General features: G+C 41.9%; 1 protein-coding gene across 3 annotated transcripts in view; it reads right to left on the reverse strand.

The window, feature by feature from the left end:
• The window catches only part of LOC120055000 (collagen alpha-1(XXIV) chain-like), a 234,981-nt gene that overhangs the window by 175,129 nt on the left and 43,990 nt on the right, over positions 1-15,862 (reverse strand). For all 3 annotated transcript variants that reach the window (XR_005477653.1, XM_039002817.1, XM_039002816.1), the window contains 2 exons: positions 12,697-14,084; positions 2,947-3,000 (listed from right to left, as the gene is read on the reverse strand). Coding sequence is in view for 2 of the 3 variants with exons in the window: in XM_039002817.1 (XP_038858745.1) it covers positions 2,947-3,000; positions 12,697-14,084 (1,442 nt within the window). In the remaining variant the exon portion in view is untranslated. The remainder of the gene's footprint in view (positions 1-2,946; positions 3,001-12,696; positions 14,085-15,862) is intronic.

Consider the following 15,862-nt stretch of genomic DNA (forward strand, 5'->3'; position numbering starts at 1 on the left):
TTTAGTCTGATGTTTTGTTTAGTAGTCTGATGTTTTGTTTAGTCTGATGTTTTGTTTAGTCTGATGTTTTGTTTAGTCTGATGTTTTGTTTAGTAGTCTGATGTTTTGTTTAGTCTGATGTTTTGTTTAGTAGTCTGATGTTTTGTTTAGTCTGATGTTTTGTTTAGTCTGATGTTTTGTTTAGTCTGATGTTTTGTTTAGTCTGATGTTTTGTTTAGTAGTCTGATGTTTTGTTTAGTCTGATGTTTTGTTTAGTAGTCTGATGTTTTGTTTAGTAGTCTGATGTTTTGTTTAGTCTGATGTTTTGTTTAGTAGTCTGATGTTTTGTTTAGTCTGATGTTTTGTTTAGTCTGATGTTTTGTTTAGTAGTCTGATGTTTTATTTAGTCTGACGTCTTGTTTATTCTGACGTCTTGTTTAGTCTGATGTTTGTTTAGTAGTCTGATGTTTTGTTTAAATCAAATCAAACTTTATTTGTCACATGCGCCAAATACAAGTGTAGACCTTACCGTGAGATGCTTACTTACAAGCCCTTAACCAACATTGCAGTTCAAAAAGAGTTAAGAAAATATTTACCAAATAAACTAAAGTAAAAAATACTTATAAAAATAAATATATAAAGTAACATAATAACATAACAATAACGAGGTTATATACAGGGTACCGAGTCAGTACTGAGTCAGCGTGCGAGGGTACAGGTTGTTGAGGTAATTTTTACATGTAGGAAGGGGTGAAGTGACTATGCATAGATAATAAACAGCGAGTAGCAGCAGTGTACAAAACAAATGGGGGGGGTTAATGTAAATAGTCTGGTGGCCATTTGATTAATTGTTCAGCAGTCTTATAGCTTGCTGGTATAAGCTGTTAAGGAGCCTTTTGGTCCTAGACTTGGTGCTCCGGTACCGCTTGCCGGGCGGTGACAGAGAAAACAGTCTATGACTTGGGTGACTGGAGTCTCTGATCATTTTATGGCCTTTCCTCTGACACCGCCTATTATATAGGTCCTTGATGGCAGGAAGCTTGGCCCCAGTGATGTACTGAGCCGTACGCACCACCCTCTGTAGCGGCTTACGGTCAGATGCCGAGCAGTTGCCATACCAGGCGGTGATGCAACCGGTCAGGATGCTGTCGAAGGTGCAGCTGTAGAACCTTTTGAGGATCTGGGGAGCCATGCCAAATCTTTTCAGTCTCCTGATGGAGAAAAGGTTTTGTCGTGCCCTCTTCATGACTGTCTTGGTGTGTTTGGACCATGATAGTTTGTTGATGATGTTGACACAGAGGAACTTGAAACTCTCGACTTGCTCCACTAAAGCCTGTTTTGTTTAGTCTGACGTCTTGTTTAGTGTGATATCTTGTTTAGTGTGATATCTTGTTTAGTCTGATGTTTTGTTTAGTGTGATATCTTGTTAAGTCTGATGTTTTGTTTAGTCTGATGTTATGTTTAGTCTGAAGTCTTGTTTAGTCTGATGTTTTGTTTAGTCTGATGTTTGTTTAGTCTGATGTTTTGTTTAGTCTGATGTTTTGTTTTGACTCTTGTTTTTTTGTTTTTCTATTAATTCACAATTGTAAAGCGACTTTGGGTCCTTGAAAAGCACTATATAAGTCCCATGTATTATTATCATTATTATTATCATCATTATTATTATCATTATTATTATCATCATTATTATCATTATTAGTATAATCATTATTATCATTATTAGTATAATCATTATTATTATTATCATCATTAGTATTATCATTATTATTATTATCATCATTATTATCATTATTATCATCATGATTATTATCATGATTATTATCATTATCATCATCATTTATTATTATTATCATTATTATCATTATTATCATTTATTATTATTATTATCATCATTACCATCATTATCATTATTATTAGCGTTATCTTTATTATCATCATTATCATTATCATTATAATTATCATTAATATTATTATTATCATTCTTATTATCATTATTATATCTGGCAGGCATACACATGTACTTGCACTTGTACTTGTGCACGCACGCACGCACGCACGCACGCACGCACGCACGCACGCACGCACGCACGCACGCACGCACGCACGCACCCACCAGGTAACTACCTCTCTCAAAGCATAAATGTATACCATTCACTCTAATACTGTAGATAGCAGAATGTTCAAATGCCAGGGCATTTAGGTCAAATCATGTCTAGTGCTGTTGAATGATCTCCTCAGTGCTGTGATCAGAGCGTAATGATCAGAGCATTGTTCAGTCTCAACAACACAAGTGACACAGCCCCATTTGGCGCTGCTTTTTCTACCTTGATGCTCTACCTTGGCCCAGTGTTGTAAACATTGTATGTGTTCTCCTCTCACAGAACCATCTCATTCAGCCGCACCATTACAGCTCATCCCTGGTTCTTATTGGAATCACATAAACCACTAGCATGTCTGTCAGCAGCTCTGTCATGGTGCTGGATCACTGGGGTGAACACAGCCAAACCAAAGACATATGGGTTGTGTCTAGCTTGTGTCTGTGGATTGATGGTGATGACGTGAGAGTGCATTGAGAAGTGTATTCAGCCACAGAGTGGGTGTGTGAGCTGTGTGCATCTGTGCTCTCTGGCAGGTTCAGTCTTAACATGCCTCACCAGGACAATAAACCTGACCTCACATTGGCCGTACTGAGGACCACAACTAGCTACTTCCTGACATGTCCTGGAATAACCCTTGAAGAAGCCATTTTAAAATCCATCATGACCTTTAGAGATCTTATAACAACATACTGTAGCACCGTACAACACTGTACATAAAACACTGCTAGTGTTCAGCTGCGTCTGTGATGTTTATCTTTTAAGCTGCCTATCACATCAGGGAAGGGAGTGGCACCTTCTAAGGCTCGATGACACCCCAGTGACATCACACCTGTCCACAGACAGGTAAAACACAGTTTACAGTACTCACCCGAGCTCCTCTCTTCCCAGCAGGACCAGGTAGACCACGGGGACCAGGAGGACCCTTTTATAGAGAGAGAAAGAGACAGAGAGAAAAAAGAAAGAGAGAAGAGAAAGGACAAGAGGAGAGAGACACAGACGTCACAGACACGCAAATAAGTTCTAAATGCTGTTTAATGTACAGGCAGATGTGGCGAGGTGGATACTGTGTTTACTATATTTAAGAGAGGCCAATGTTCTCCAAACCAGTAATGGCAAAGCTTTTAGCCAGTTCTGGGATTAACATAAACTCTTTGTCAACGCAGGAAGAAACACATGGTATGATTCCACTTCATGTTTGTTTGGACGCAAGATGTAAAAGAAGAAGGAGAGAAAAAAGCGCAACACACATGTGCTCAACACTTTTACATTCCAGTGTTGGAACTGAAGACTCTAGTAAAGTACTGGTAAAAGATGATTTTTATTACATTAAACCTGGTATGTTATGTGGTAGATTTTTTGCCATCCCACAAATGCATAAGAAACTCCCACGAATGCACACATCCACTCCACGGAGTACGGAGTACGGAGCTCACCTTTCAAAATACAGAAATACATCCGGTATGATGTATTTATGATGCAAAATGCATCATACCGGCTGTATTTCTGTATTTTGAAAGTTATACATCTTGAAAACTTGTTTGCTGACATGCAAAACATTTTGAGACTATATCAACAATGGACTAATGAAACAAATGGCAAAATACAGTTTTTGGGTGGAGTTTTCCTTTAAAGTATTATTGGAAACTGGAGGCTTTTCAAATGAATTTGCAGTTATCATGTATCCTTCATGGGCTGCTGATCCAAGTCAAACAAACAGAGAGAGAGAGGATATCACTGGACCAACTTACAGGAAGAGGGTTCGCTGAGTGCCTTGGCTCTGGATGGGTAATACTGATGACAATCTGACTGCTATGACACTGTGTTCACAATTTAGCAAGCTGCTAAACAGCATGAAAGAGTCTGACATATAATACACACAGACAGTCATGGAAAAACTATTTTAGATAATACAGAATAATAAATGAAGAGTGTGTGTATGTGTGTGTGTGTTTGCGAGTACATGTGTGTGTGTGTGTGTGTGTGTGTGTGTGTGCATTTCTGAGGGAGTCCTGCACATTCTATTCCTCTCTGTCAGTATCAGAGGGACAAAGAGATAATGTCTCAGAGACAGAAACAGCTGGCTGCTCATGGAGCCACACTCCTACACACACAGTGATGGAAACATTGAGTGCACTACTACCGCCTTCTTCTCACCAAAACAACAGGACCAAGAGAGACAATGATTCTTCTTTCTTTATCTGATGATAATATTAGCAGCATGTTGTGCCTAACAAAACCCTAAAACTGGGAGTGTATTCAACATTTCACACGGCCCCTTATGTCTTTTCGCTTTTACATGTATCTTTATGGCATGTGCCATGTCATATCTGTTCATTTGCGTTCTACTGTAGGTAACACCAGACTGAATGCTGCACTCACCATTGTTCTCTGTGGTTGAACCAGGCTTGGTAGCACTAATAGTACCAGCAGTGAAATGTATTTCAGATAGAGGAAGTGAATCAAGAAGGTGATGATTGAGAAAGCTGTACTTCCTCCCTCTTTGAAGTGCCTTTGAAGTGTGCAGCTGGGGTGAACTCCCCCAAAACATCCTCCTCAAATCCCAGTGTCGAGTCAAACTGGATCTCAATGGGACCCGATCAAAATATCCTAAATGTTAAAATCAGCATAGACCAGCCTAAATTTCAAGCTGGTCCATGCTGGTATATGCTGGTCTGATGCTGGTCAAGCTGGTCTGACCAGCATGGTCTAGCTGGTTAGGCTGACCGACTAGCTGGTCAAGCTGGTGATGCTGTTGACCAGCTTATGCAGTTATACTGGTGATGCTGGTATGCTGGTGACCAAACTGGTCTATGCTGGTCCAGCATGGTCTAGCTGGTCAAGCTGGTCTGCAAAACCATGGCCATCATTATCATATTTCCCAGCATGCTCTATTGCAGTATGATTATTATATATTTTTTCAATATCTGTTTTTTTATGCTACACAAAGATAAAGAACATACATTTTTCTAAACTAATCCAATATGTTAGTTGGACTTATTGCACCTGTTACCAAAATGGTTGTTCCAGTTTAGATGCTTTAGGTAGTCTTATTTAATCATCTCATCTTTCCAACCCTGGCAGTCATTCTGAATGCAGATTGTGGGTGAATAAAAGTTCACATTTTTGGATATCCCCGCTCTGGCTGGATTCCAAAAGAAATGAAACATCACTTTGCAAAGCCATCATAATAAGGTGACTTAATGCTGGTTTTGCTGGTGACCAGGATATGGAGGTACGCTGGTGACCAGTTTATGCTGGTCACCAGTGTCCAAAACACAGCGAAGGCTAGTGGTCACCAGAAAAAACACAGTGATGGCTGGTCACCAGCAAAAATACAGCAAAGGCTGCCTATGCTGATCTATGCTATTTTTTGCAGCAGAGTAGGTAATTGCTATTGTAGTTATTTCTAAATTACTACCTGCTAAATAATGGGCTGTAATAGTATAAATACATAGTTATTGTAAACATGATCCTCCCATTCTATGGAATGCCCACCGCCCTCATATGTCATGTCTGCTAAAATGTTTTACCTGGTTCTTCAATGATAGATGGAACAGATAAGGTTAACTTTGATTCTATACTAGTAAAGACCAACAATGTCCAACTTATCACATGGAATGTTCAAGGGCTCCTTGAGGGGAAAAAAGCATATTGTTCTCGAACACTTACAACGATTGTCAGCAGATGTAGTTTTCTTGTAAGAGTTACATTATATTTTATTTTAAATTGAACATTTAAAGAGGAGCTGGGTTGGAAAAGCCTATGTTGCCACCTACTGTAGTAACAGCAGAGGTGTAGGCATTCTGATAAATAAGAATACACAATTGTCCCTTATATCCCAGCACATGGACCAAGAAGCACGTTTTCTAATGCTGAATTGTACCTTGATGAAAGATACACATTGATTTTTGATTGATTTCATTGTACAGTATATCCCAACAGGGTTAAATCTGGTCGTTTTAGAACCAATTAAAGCTATATTAGATCAAATCCAGTCAGGAACTATTATTTTAGCAGGTGACCTTAAGCATACATTCGATAAGATTGGCAGACGTTGTAATAAAATAGGCTAATTTACTGTTGGGAGCCTCCAAAGAGGCTGACAATTTTTATCTCTACAAATAATTTACATGACACCTGGAGATTACGATTCCCAACAACAAACAACTTTTTTTGTTGTTGTCAAAGTAAGAAAAGCTACTCAAGAATTGACTACATTTTATTTTAAAAAATGGACTCAACAATTTACTGGATTAAATAACGTATGATATAGTGATATCGGATCATTCTCCGGTATCATGCTTAATTACACCAATAGAAAATACAGTTAGCAACAGAATTTGGAGAATGCGCATCTTCTGGACTCGAAATGTATTAAATACGTAAAAAATGAAATACATAAAAAATTAAAAACCTTTGCCATTACAAATGTAGACATAGAGGACAGAGAAAAGCCGACCCCAGCATAATTTGAGATGACTTTTAAGGCGTACATATGTGGAATGATAATATCATATTCTGCAAAAGTCAATTATGATTTCAAAATTAAAAATAAAGAAAAATAAATCACTCCTAGAAAAAGCCCATAAAAAATCTTTACAAGGTAAAGCAGAAAATTACATTTCTGAACTTAAGCAGGAATACGATCTTTAACTTTTGAAGAAAGCCAACAACTACATGTTAAACTCAAATAAAGCATACTACTTAATGGCAAATAAACCTGGTAAATAAAGTACAGTCGTGGCCAAAAGTTTTGAGAATGACACAAATATAAATTTTCACAAAGTCTGCTGCCTCAGTTTGTATGATGGAAATGTGCATATACTCCAGAATGTTATGAAGAGTGATCAGATGAGTTGCAAATAATTTCAAAGTTCCTCTTTGCCATGCAAATGAACCGAATCCCAAAAAAAACATTTCCACTGCATTTCAGCCTTGCCACAAAAGGACCAGCTGACATCATGTCAGTGATTCTCTTGTTAACACAGGTGTGAGTGTTGAAGAGGACAAGGCTGGAGATCACTCTGTCATGCGGATTGAGTTCGAATAACAGACTGGAAGCTTCAAAATGAGGGTGGTGCTTGGAATCATTGTACTTCCTCTGTCAACCATGGTTACTTGCAAGGAAACACGTACCATCATCATTGCTTTTCACAAAAAAAGGGCTTCACAGGCAAGAACTTCAAGGAGAGCGGTTCAATTGTTGTGAAGAAGGCTTCAGAGCACCCAAGAAAGTCCTGCAAGTGCCAGGACCATCTCCTAAAGTTGATACAGCAGCGGGATCGGGGCGTCACCAGTACAGAGCTTGCTCAGGAATGGCAGCAGGCAGGTGTGAGTGCATCTGCATGCACAGTGAGGCAAAGACTTTTGGGGGATGGCCTGGTGTCAAGAAGGGCAGCAAAGAAGCCACCTCTCTCCAGGAAAAACATCAGGGACAGACTGATATTCTGCAAAAGGTACAGGGATTGAACTGCTGAGGACTGGGGTAAAGTCATTTTTTCTGATGAGTCCCCTTTCCAATTGTTTGGGGAACCCGGAAAAAAGCTTGTCCGGAGAAGATAAGGTGAGCGCTACCATCAGTCCTGTGTCATGCCAACAGTAAAGCATCCTGAGACCATTCATGTGTGGGGTTGCTTCTCAGCCAAGGGAGTGAGCCCACTCACAATTTTGCCGAAAGAACACAGCCATGAATAAAGAATGGTACCAAAACATCCTCTGAGAGCAACTTCTCCCAACCATCCAGGAACAGTTTGGTGACGAACAATGCCTTTTCCACCATGATGGAGCACCTTGCCATAAGGCAAAAGTGATTACTAAGTGGCTCGGGGAACAAAACATCGATATTTTGGGTCTATGGCCAGGAAACTCCCCAGACCTTAATCCCATTGAGAACTTGTGGTCATTCCTCAAGAGGCGGGTGGACAAACAAAACCCACAAATTCTGACAAACTCCAAGCATTGATTATGCAAGAATGGGCTGCCATCAGTCAGGATGTGGCCCAGAAGATAATTGACAGCATGCCAGGGCGGATTGCAGAGGTCTTGAAAAAGAAGGGTCAACACTGCAAATATTGACTCTTTGCATCAACTTCATGTAGTTGTCAATAAAAGTCTTTGACACTTATGAAATGCTTGTAATTGTACTTCAGTATTCCATAGTAACATCTGACAAAAATATCTAAAGACACTGAAGCAGCAAACTTTGTGGAAATTAATATTTGTGTTATTCTCAAAACTTTTGGCCACGACTGTACACTACAGTGCATTCGGAAAGTATTCAGACCCCTTGACATTTTCCTCATTTTTTTACATTACAGGTTTTTTCTCAAATGTATTAAATCGTTTTTTCCCCTCATCAATCTACACATAATACCCCATAATGACAAGTCAAAAACATTTGGCATACCTGTATTTGAGTAATTTCTCCCATTCTTCTCTGCAGATCCTCTCAAGCGCTGTCAGGTTGGATGGGGAGAGTCGCTGCACAGCTATTTTCAGGTCTCTCCAGAGATATTCGATCGGGTTCAAGTCCAGACTTTGGCTGGGCCACTCAAGGACATTCAGAGACTTGTCCTGAAGCCACTCCTGCATTGTCTTGGCTGTGTGCTTAGTGTCGCGATCCTGTTCGAAGGTGAACCTTAGCCCCAGTCTGAGGTCCTGAGCGCTCTGGATCAGGTTTTCATCAAGGATCTATCTGTACTTTGCTCCGTTCATCTTTCCCTTGATCCTGACTAGTCTCCTAGTCCCTGCCTCTAAAAAGCATCCCAAACCGCATGATGCTGCCACCACCATGCTTCATCGTAGAGATGGTGCCAGGCTTCCTCCAGATGTGACGCTTGGCATTTAGGCCAAAGAGTTCAATCTTGGTTTCATCAGACCAGCGAATCTTGTTTCTCATGGTCTGAGAGTCCTTTAGGTGCCTTTTGGCAAACTCCAAGCGGGCTGTCATGTGCCTTTTACTGAGGAGTGGCTTCCGTCTTGCCACTCTACCATAAAGGCCTGATTGGTAGAGTGCTGCTGAGATGGTTGTCCTTCTGGAAGGTTCTCCCATCTCCACAGAGGAACTCTAGAGCTCTGTCAGAGTGACCATTGGGTTCTTGTCACCTCCCTGACCAAGGCCCTTCTCCCATGATTGCTTAGTTTGGCCGGGCAGCCAGCTCTAGGAAGAGTCTTGGTGGTTCCAAACTTCTTCCATTTAAGAATGATGGAGGCCTCTGTTTTCTTGGGGACCTTCAATGCTGCAGAACTTATTTGGTACCGTTCCCCAGATCTGTGCCTCAACACAATCCTGCCTCGGAACTCTACGGACAATTCCCTCGACCTCATGGCTTGGTTTTTGCTTTGATATGTACTGTCAACTGTGGGACCTTATATAGACAGGTGTGTGCCTTTCCAAATCATGTCCAATCAATTGAATTTACCATAAGTGGACTCCAATCAAGTTGTAGAAACATCTCAAGGACGATCAATAGAAACAGGATGCAGCTGAGCTCAATTTCGAGTCTCATAGCAAAGGGACTGAATACTTATGTGAACAAGGTATTATTTAAATTCATCTTTTGTACATTTGCTAAAATTTCACTTTGTCATTATGGGGTAATGTGTGTAGAATGCTGAGGATTTTTTTTATTTAATCCATTTTAGAATAAGGCTGTAATGTAACAAAATGTGGAAAAAGTCAAGGGGTCTGAATACTTTCCGACTGCACTGTATATATATATATATATATATATATATATATATATATATATATATATATATATATATATATATATTTTTTTTTATAGCTAAACAGGTGGGGCTCAAAACGGTTGGGGCTCTGCCCCACCTGCCACTGACAAGTATATTCGATCATAACAGACTTAATATGGGCAAATAAATCTTCCCCAGTCTGAGGGTGATTTAAAACATCCAGACATCCAGGAATTGTATCAACTCGCCACCCAAGGCTTTTACTAGCGACATATAGTTAAATGCACTAAAGAGGAACAATGGGTACATATTGAAGATGCACATGCTCATCCTCAGAATCTTTTTACATGTTTGTTTTCAAAAGATTAAGCTAAGAACATTAACATCTTCATAGTTAAGAACCTCATAACAATATGGAATGAAATGAAACGGATTCTACAAGAACCAATATCACTCCTTAAAAACCACAACCTTATGGAACAATCCCTGGATAGTTTTCAGAATTCACAGAGAAATTGGTCCACATAAAAAATTTAAGGCATAGAAACCATAAATGACTTGGTAACAGGAAATAGATTTATTTCCATGACAGAATTAAAAAGTAATTTTGGACTGACCAATGTAGATCGTTTCAAATACAGGCAACTTAAAAGTTACATGTCACGAAATTTCGATTTGAAATATTTTGGACATCAGAGCAACGTTGAGGGAATCTTATTTGGGTCATATTGGAAGTTCATACAATAGAGACAGTGGAGGCTGCTGAGGGGAAGACAACTCATGGCTGGAATGGAGCAAATTGAATGGCATCAAACAAATGGAAACCATATGTTTTATGTACTTGATATCATTCCACTCAGGTGCCACAAACCTCCTGTGGAAAGAGAAGATATACAAAACCTTGCAGAGAGCCTATCCAACTGACAATCTCTTAGAAAACAATATAAACAATTGGAACCAAGACTTAAAAGTAATTGATGTTGGCACAAGATGGAGGGAAAGTTGATGCATAACTAACAAAATTACAGTTAACGAAAATGTACGCTTAATCCAGTATAAACTAATGTATAGAATATATTATACAAGACACAAAATTCACAAATTCTACAGCACAATGGCAGAGTAATGTCTTAAGTGTAAATCTAATAATAACTCAATATCCATACTTTCTGGGAATGCTATAAAGTCCGGAAGTTGTGGGTGGAGCTAGAAAGTTGGCTGTCAGAAGTATTACAATGTAAACTTACTTTCAATTCATCTGTCTGCATATTTCAAGATATGGCTTATGGGGTTGTACTGAGAGACCCAATGGGCTATATGATTCTCTCATCATCCCTCTCATCACTTGAAAAAACATGTACTAAAAACATAAACATATACTAAGAAATCAATCAATCCGCCATCATAAACACAATAGAAAATCGAATGATTTATTATTGAAATATTGAAATAGCATTGGCGACCAAGAAAAACAAATTGATACAATTTAAAGGCCAAGTGGCAAACAATAATGCAGACACTAGGGATGGGAGTGTGAGCATGTGGGTCTGGGCGGATGAGATTAAGAAATTGTTTGTGTGAGTCTGTAAATTGTTGTTTGTATGTGTACGTTTGTATATGGAGTAAAAAATGTATAAAAGACATATTATAAATAATGGGCTGTAAAATAAAGGGTTACCAAAAATCTTTGGTGATGAAAACTATTGTACAGTATAGGCAATTAGGATCTACGGACAAATACTCCAGAAGCATCAGCATTGCATATTCATATTCATATACAGCTCCTATGTTTACTATATACTTCTACACTGGCTATCTGGAGCCAAAGCCAAAGCCTCTCAGAGGGTGAGATACTTTCTGTGTTCCATTCACTGTACTTGTATGCTCCAGAGCAGGTAAATGGAGCACGGAACTGGGCGAATTGAGCATGGGAAAGCATGGCGCACAGGAGAACGCTGAATAGAACATTGCCATATTCTCAATCTGGAGCGCTGAGTGCAAAAGGTGGTGACATCACAATCACACACTGACCCACTGACCTTCCGCTGATCCTACATCCAAAACATGGAGCCTGTTAGAGAGTACTCAACAGTTATTGGCTGCTCTCATTTTCACAACATATAAATCAAGAAGGATGAAAAAACGAGTCAATATCTGACTCCTTGAATTATGGAAAACAGTAATAGTCTGGTTTAGTTGGCCTCGTAGTTTGTCTACCAGTTCTAGGCTCATGTAGTTGAATGAGAGAAACAGAAGTTAGGCATGGACTTTCACCTCACGGTAAAGGTGTAATCTGCAATAATTTGATGGTCAAATAAATTGTGGCTTCAAGTCCTTCAGGAGAAAGATTGAGCAGCAAGACTCTGACTTGGAAACACCTCAATCAGCTGTGCCACTCCCAGGCTGCCATAGGGTCATAAGCAATAGATCAACATCGCTGATATGACAGAATGGTATAGTCTTGTTCTTCTTGAAGAGAAGAAAAGCTGCCTCTACAGCTAGCTGACATCAGCCTGTTTGATGCTCTTTTGTCACTAGGCTATAGGGAGCAACCCTCAGTTATAAATTACTCCCCTCCCCGCTTACACAAGAGTATGAACGAGTCACTGGCATTATTTCAAAAGGGGAATGACGTGTTATTTTAACCACCTGTTGATACATGAAAAAAGAAAAGTGCTTGGACACGCCCTCACCTTGCCTCTAAATCAATACAAGGCCCTGGCAAAACATTTGTGTGTTTAAAAGAGAGGGCCAACAGAACACTCAAGACCTCATCACCCTAAAGTAGGCTTAATTAATTATGCATTGTAATTTTCCCCTATTGCTCATGCACGCCTCTGCTCTGACTTCCGGGAAACACACTACGAAGACAAGTTTCTAACATTCTCATATCTGTTATTAGAACTTATGAATTCCAAACACTTACCGGAGGACCTGGGTCTCCTTTGGGGCCGGGAAAAGCCTCGTCATAGTCTCTGTAGAAGTAGTCTGGTTCCTCGTATCCATAGTCGTAGCCTTCCATGCCCACATCGTAGGCCCCTTCCTGGCCATGCTCCTCTGAGGTGTCCACCTGGTTCTCCCGGTACAAGGTGGTGCCGTTGGGTCTGAGCTTGGTGTCCACGAGGTGGTTAGTGGGCTGGGGCTGAGAGTCTCTAGGCCTGGAGCTGTTCCTCAGGTCCTCCTTCAAGCGGCTCTGCCTGACAGGGGAGATCAGGCCTGGGGTGGCGGTGGTGACCTGTTGGGGCCTCCTGGGGCTCCTCTCCTCCTCTGTGTCATTCTCAGACTGGGGAGACTGCCTGGTGGAGCCCCCTGTTGGGCTGGATCCAGAGCTGGAGTTGGTACTCCTGTGTGTGATGCCCATGACTTTCAGCCCACTGAGAGTGCCTGAGGACGGGCCAATGGGGCCTGCTGTGGGTGTATGGATAGAGGTGATGTGATCCAGCAGGAAGCTCTGGGTCTGGGTCCTGACCCCCAGGTGAGACTGCTCTGAGGGGCTTAAATACGGTATTCCAGACCCCTCCAGGGAGGGGCTGGGGCTGGGGGCTGATCCGGCCAGGTTGGTGGACTGCTGGGAGTCTACAGCCAGGGAGAGGGGCACCACCACAGTCTGGGATGCTGGAGAAGGAGGAATAGGGGAGAAAGCCAGGGAGCCAGAAACCTCCATATCCAAGCTGGAGGGTGGCGGTGGCGATCGGAAAGTGTCAGCCAGCCGGCACTGTTTTTTAAGGTAGTGGCAGTAATGTGCAGCAGCCTGGGCTGAGGGGTAGATGTCCAGCTGGCATATGAGGCCATGGAACTGCGCTGCTTTAGACTTCATCCTTCCTAGTGTGAGCAGGCCTCTGGATCCGGACCCCAGCACATGTGCCCGGGTCAGCGTCTGTTCTCGCTGCTGCACCGCCCCGCAGTCCGCATGGAACGAAACTGAGCGCGGCCGCACGCTCACGGCGAAAGAGTGCTGCCACCCGTCGTGCACGTTGTAGGTGAAATAGACAGAGGCCTTTTCGCCGGTGTACACCACCACCTTCCTGGGCAGCAGCTGGATGCCAAACTGCAGCTTGTCCCTGCCGTCACGCACACTGAAAAGGAAAGCATTGTTCGCTCGCCAGGAGCTTAGGCTAACCACGACAGAAAACTCTTCACCGAGCTCCGGCGGGAACAGACCCCCCGTGGCGGCTTCAATGTGGGCGTCCGGGCTGAGTAGGACCCTGGCACCTGGGGGAGAGGAAGAAGGAGAGTGAAGGGAGGAGGAGCTGGTCCCTGGGGAGAGGGTGTCTCTGCTGCCGGTGAGGCCCAGCCAATGGAGGATATCGACACCTGTGGAGCAGAGAGGGGAGAGAGGTCAGTTAGACAGCCAGACAGACACTTGCAACATCTTCAAACCTTACAAACAGTGATAGGAAAAGGACATTAGCATCATCACTCTACAATCTTAGAAAAAGAGGTTCCAAACGGGTTCTTTGGCTGTTCCCATTGGAGAACCCTTTTTAGTTCCTGGTAGAACCCTTTTAGGTTCCAGGTAAAACTGTTTTGGAGTCCATGTTGAACCATCTGTGGAAAGAGTTTGACATGGAACCCAAAAGGGTTCTACCTGGAACCAAAGGGATCTACCAGGAACCAAAAAGGGTTCTTCAAAGGGGTCTCCTATGGGGACAGCCAAAGAAACCTTTCGGAACAATTATTTCGAAGAGTGTAGGAGGAGGACCAGGTAGAAAAGGAGATGAAGGAAGAAGAAGAAACAAAGTAAGGAACGCAAGTAGAAGAAGCACAGGAAGTGAATGAAGGGAATAAATAGGTGGCATGTCTGATCAAGGCTTGGCCGCCATGACATCACAGATTACCCATAATCCTCCTCAGCAAGCCAGGCAGCCAGGCCAGTGAGCGAGGCAGCTGAGGGCCAGATGATTCCAGACAGGGGACTACACAGGGATAGATGGTACAGTACAGTACTATCACACAGCAGTGCGTGTGTGTGTGTGTGTGTGTGTGTGTGTGTGTGTGTGTGTGTGTGTGTGTGTGTGTGTGTGTGTGTGTGTGTGTGTGTGTGTGTGTGTGTGTGTGTGTGTGTGTGTGTGTGTGTGTGTATGTTTGTGTGTGTGTGTGTGTGTGTTTCAAACAGCCTGTTTGAATCAATCTGCCAACAGAGATTCATGATCCTCTCTTTCTTAACAAGCTGAGTCATGAATTTTCCTCTCTCCCAGGTGATTCCTCAAACTACATGTCTGACCTGCTGACATTGAAGTACAGCAGGAGAACAGCGTTTAAAAATGAGTTTAAAAGTAGTGGAAAGAGTTTCTCAGCATGGTAGTTAGCTAGGCTTTGAATCAGGGAATAACGGGGTTAGAAGGAAACATTACACTCTTAGAAAAAAGGGTTCCAAAAAGGTTCTTTGGCTTTCCCCATAGGAGAACACTTGGTTCCAGGTAGAACCCTTTTAGCTCCAGGTAGACATTTTTGGGTTCCATGTAGAACTCTTTGTGGAAAGGGTTCTACATGAAACCCTAAAAGGTTCTACCTGGAACCAAAACGGTTTATTCAAAGGGTTCTTCTATGGGGACAGCCAAAGAACACTTTAATGTTCTAGATAGCAACTTTTTTTTGTACAAATGTCAACAGCATGGCACAATATTTTCGGAAGAGCACAATATGACAAATGAGAACAAAGAGGTATGAAATATGTTATGAACATTTAAATGTTAACATTCAAATGCATATCAAATCCAAGATGGCGTAGCAGTAGGACGTGTCTGTTTGTCCTTGTCTTATCCCGTGTAAATAGCCGTTCTTCTTCGTATATAACTTAATCTCACTTTCTATCTACGAACTAAATATACTTCTTGCAACCCGCCTCACCCAATGTGGTACGGATCTGCTATTTCTATTCCTTATAACTGGAACTTCCATCAGGAGCTAGTGTAACAGTTTAACTTTAGTCCGTCCCCTCGCCCCGACCCGGGCGCGAACCAGGGACCCTCTGCACACATCAACAACAGTCACCCACGAAGCATCGTTACCCATCGCTCCACAAAAGCCACGGCCCTTGCAGTACAAGGGGAACCACTACTTCAAGGCCTCAAAGCGAGTGACGTCACCGA

Source organism: Salvelinus namaycush, chromosome 10 (assembly GCF_016432855.1).
Source record: "Salvelinus namaycush isolate Seneca chromosome 10, SaNama_1.0, whole genome shotgun sequence".
Taxonomy (NCBI): Eukaryota; Metazoa; Chordata; class Actinopteri; order Salmoniformes; family Salmonidae; genus Salvelinus; species Salvelinus namaycush.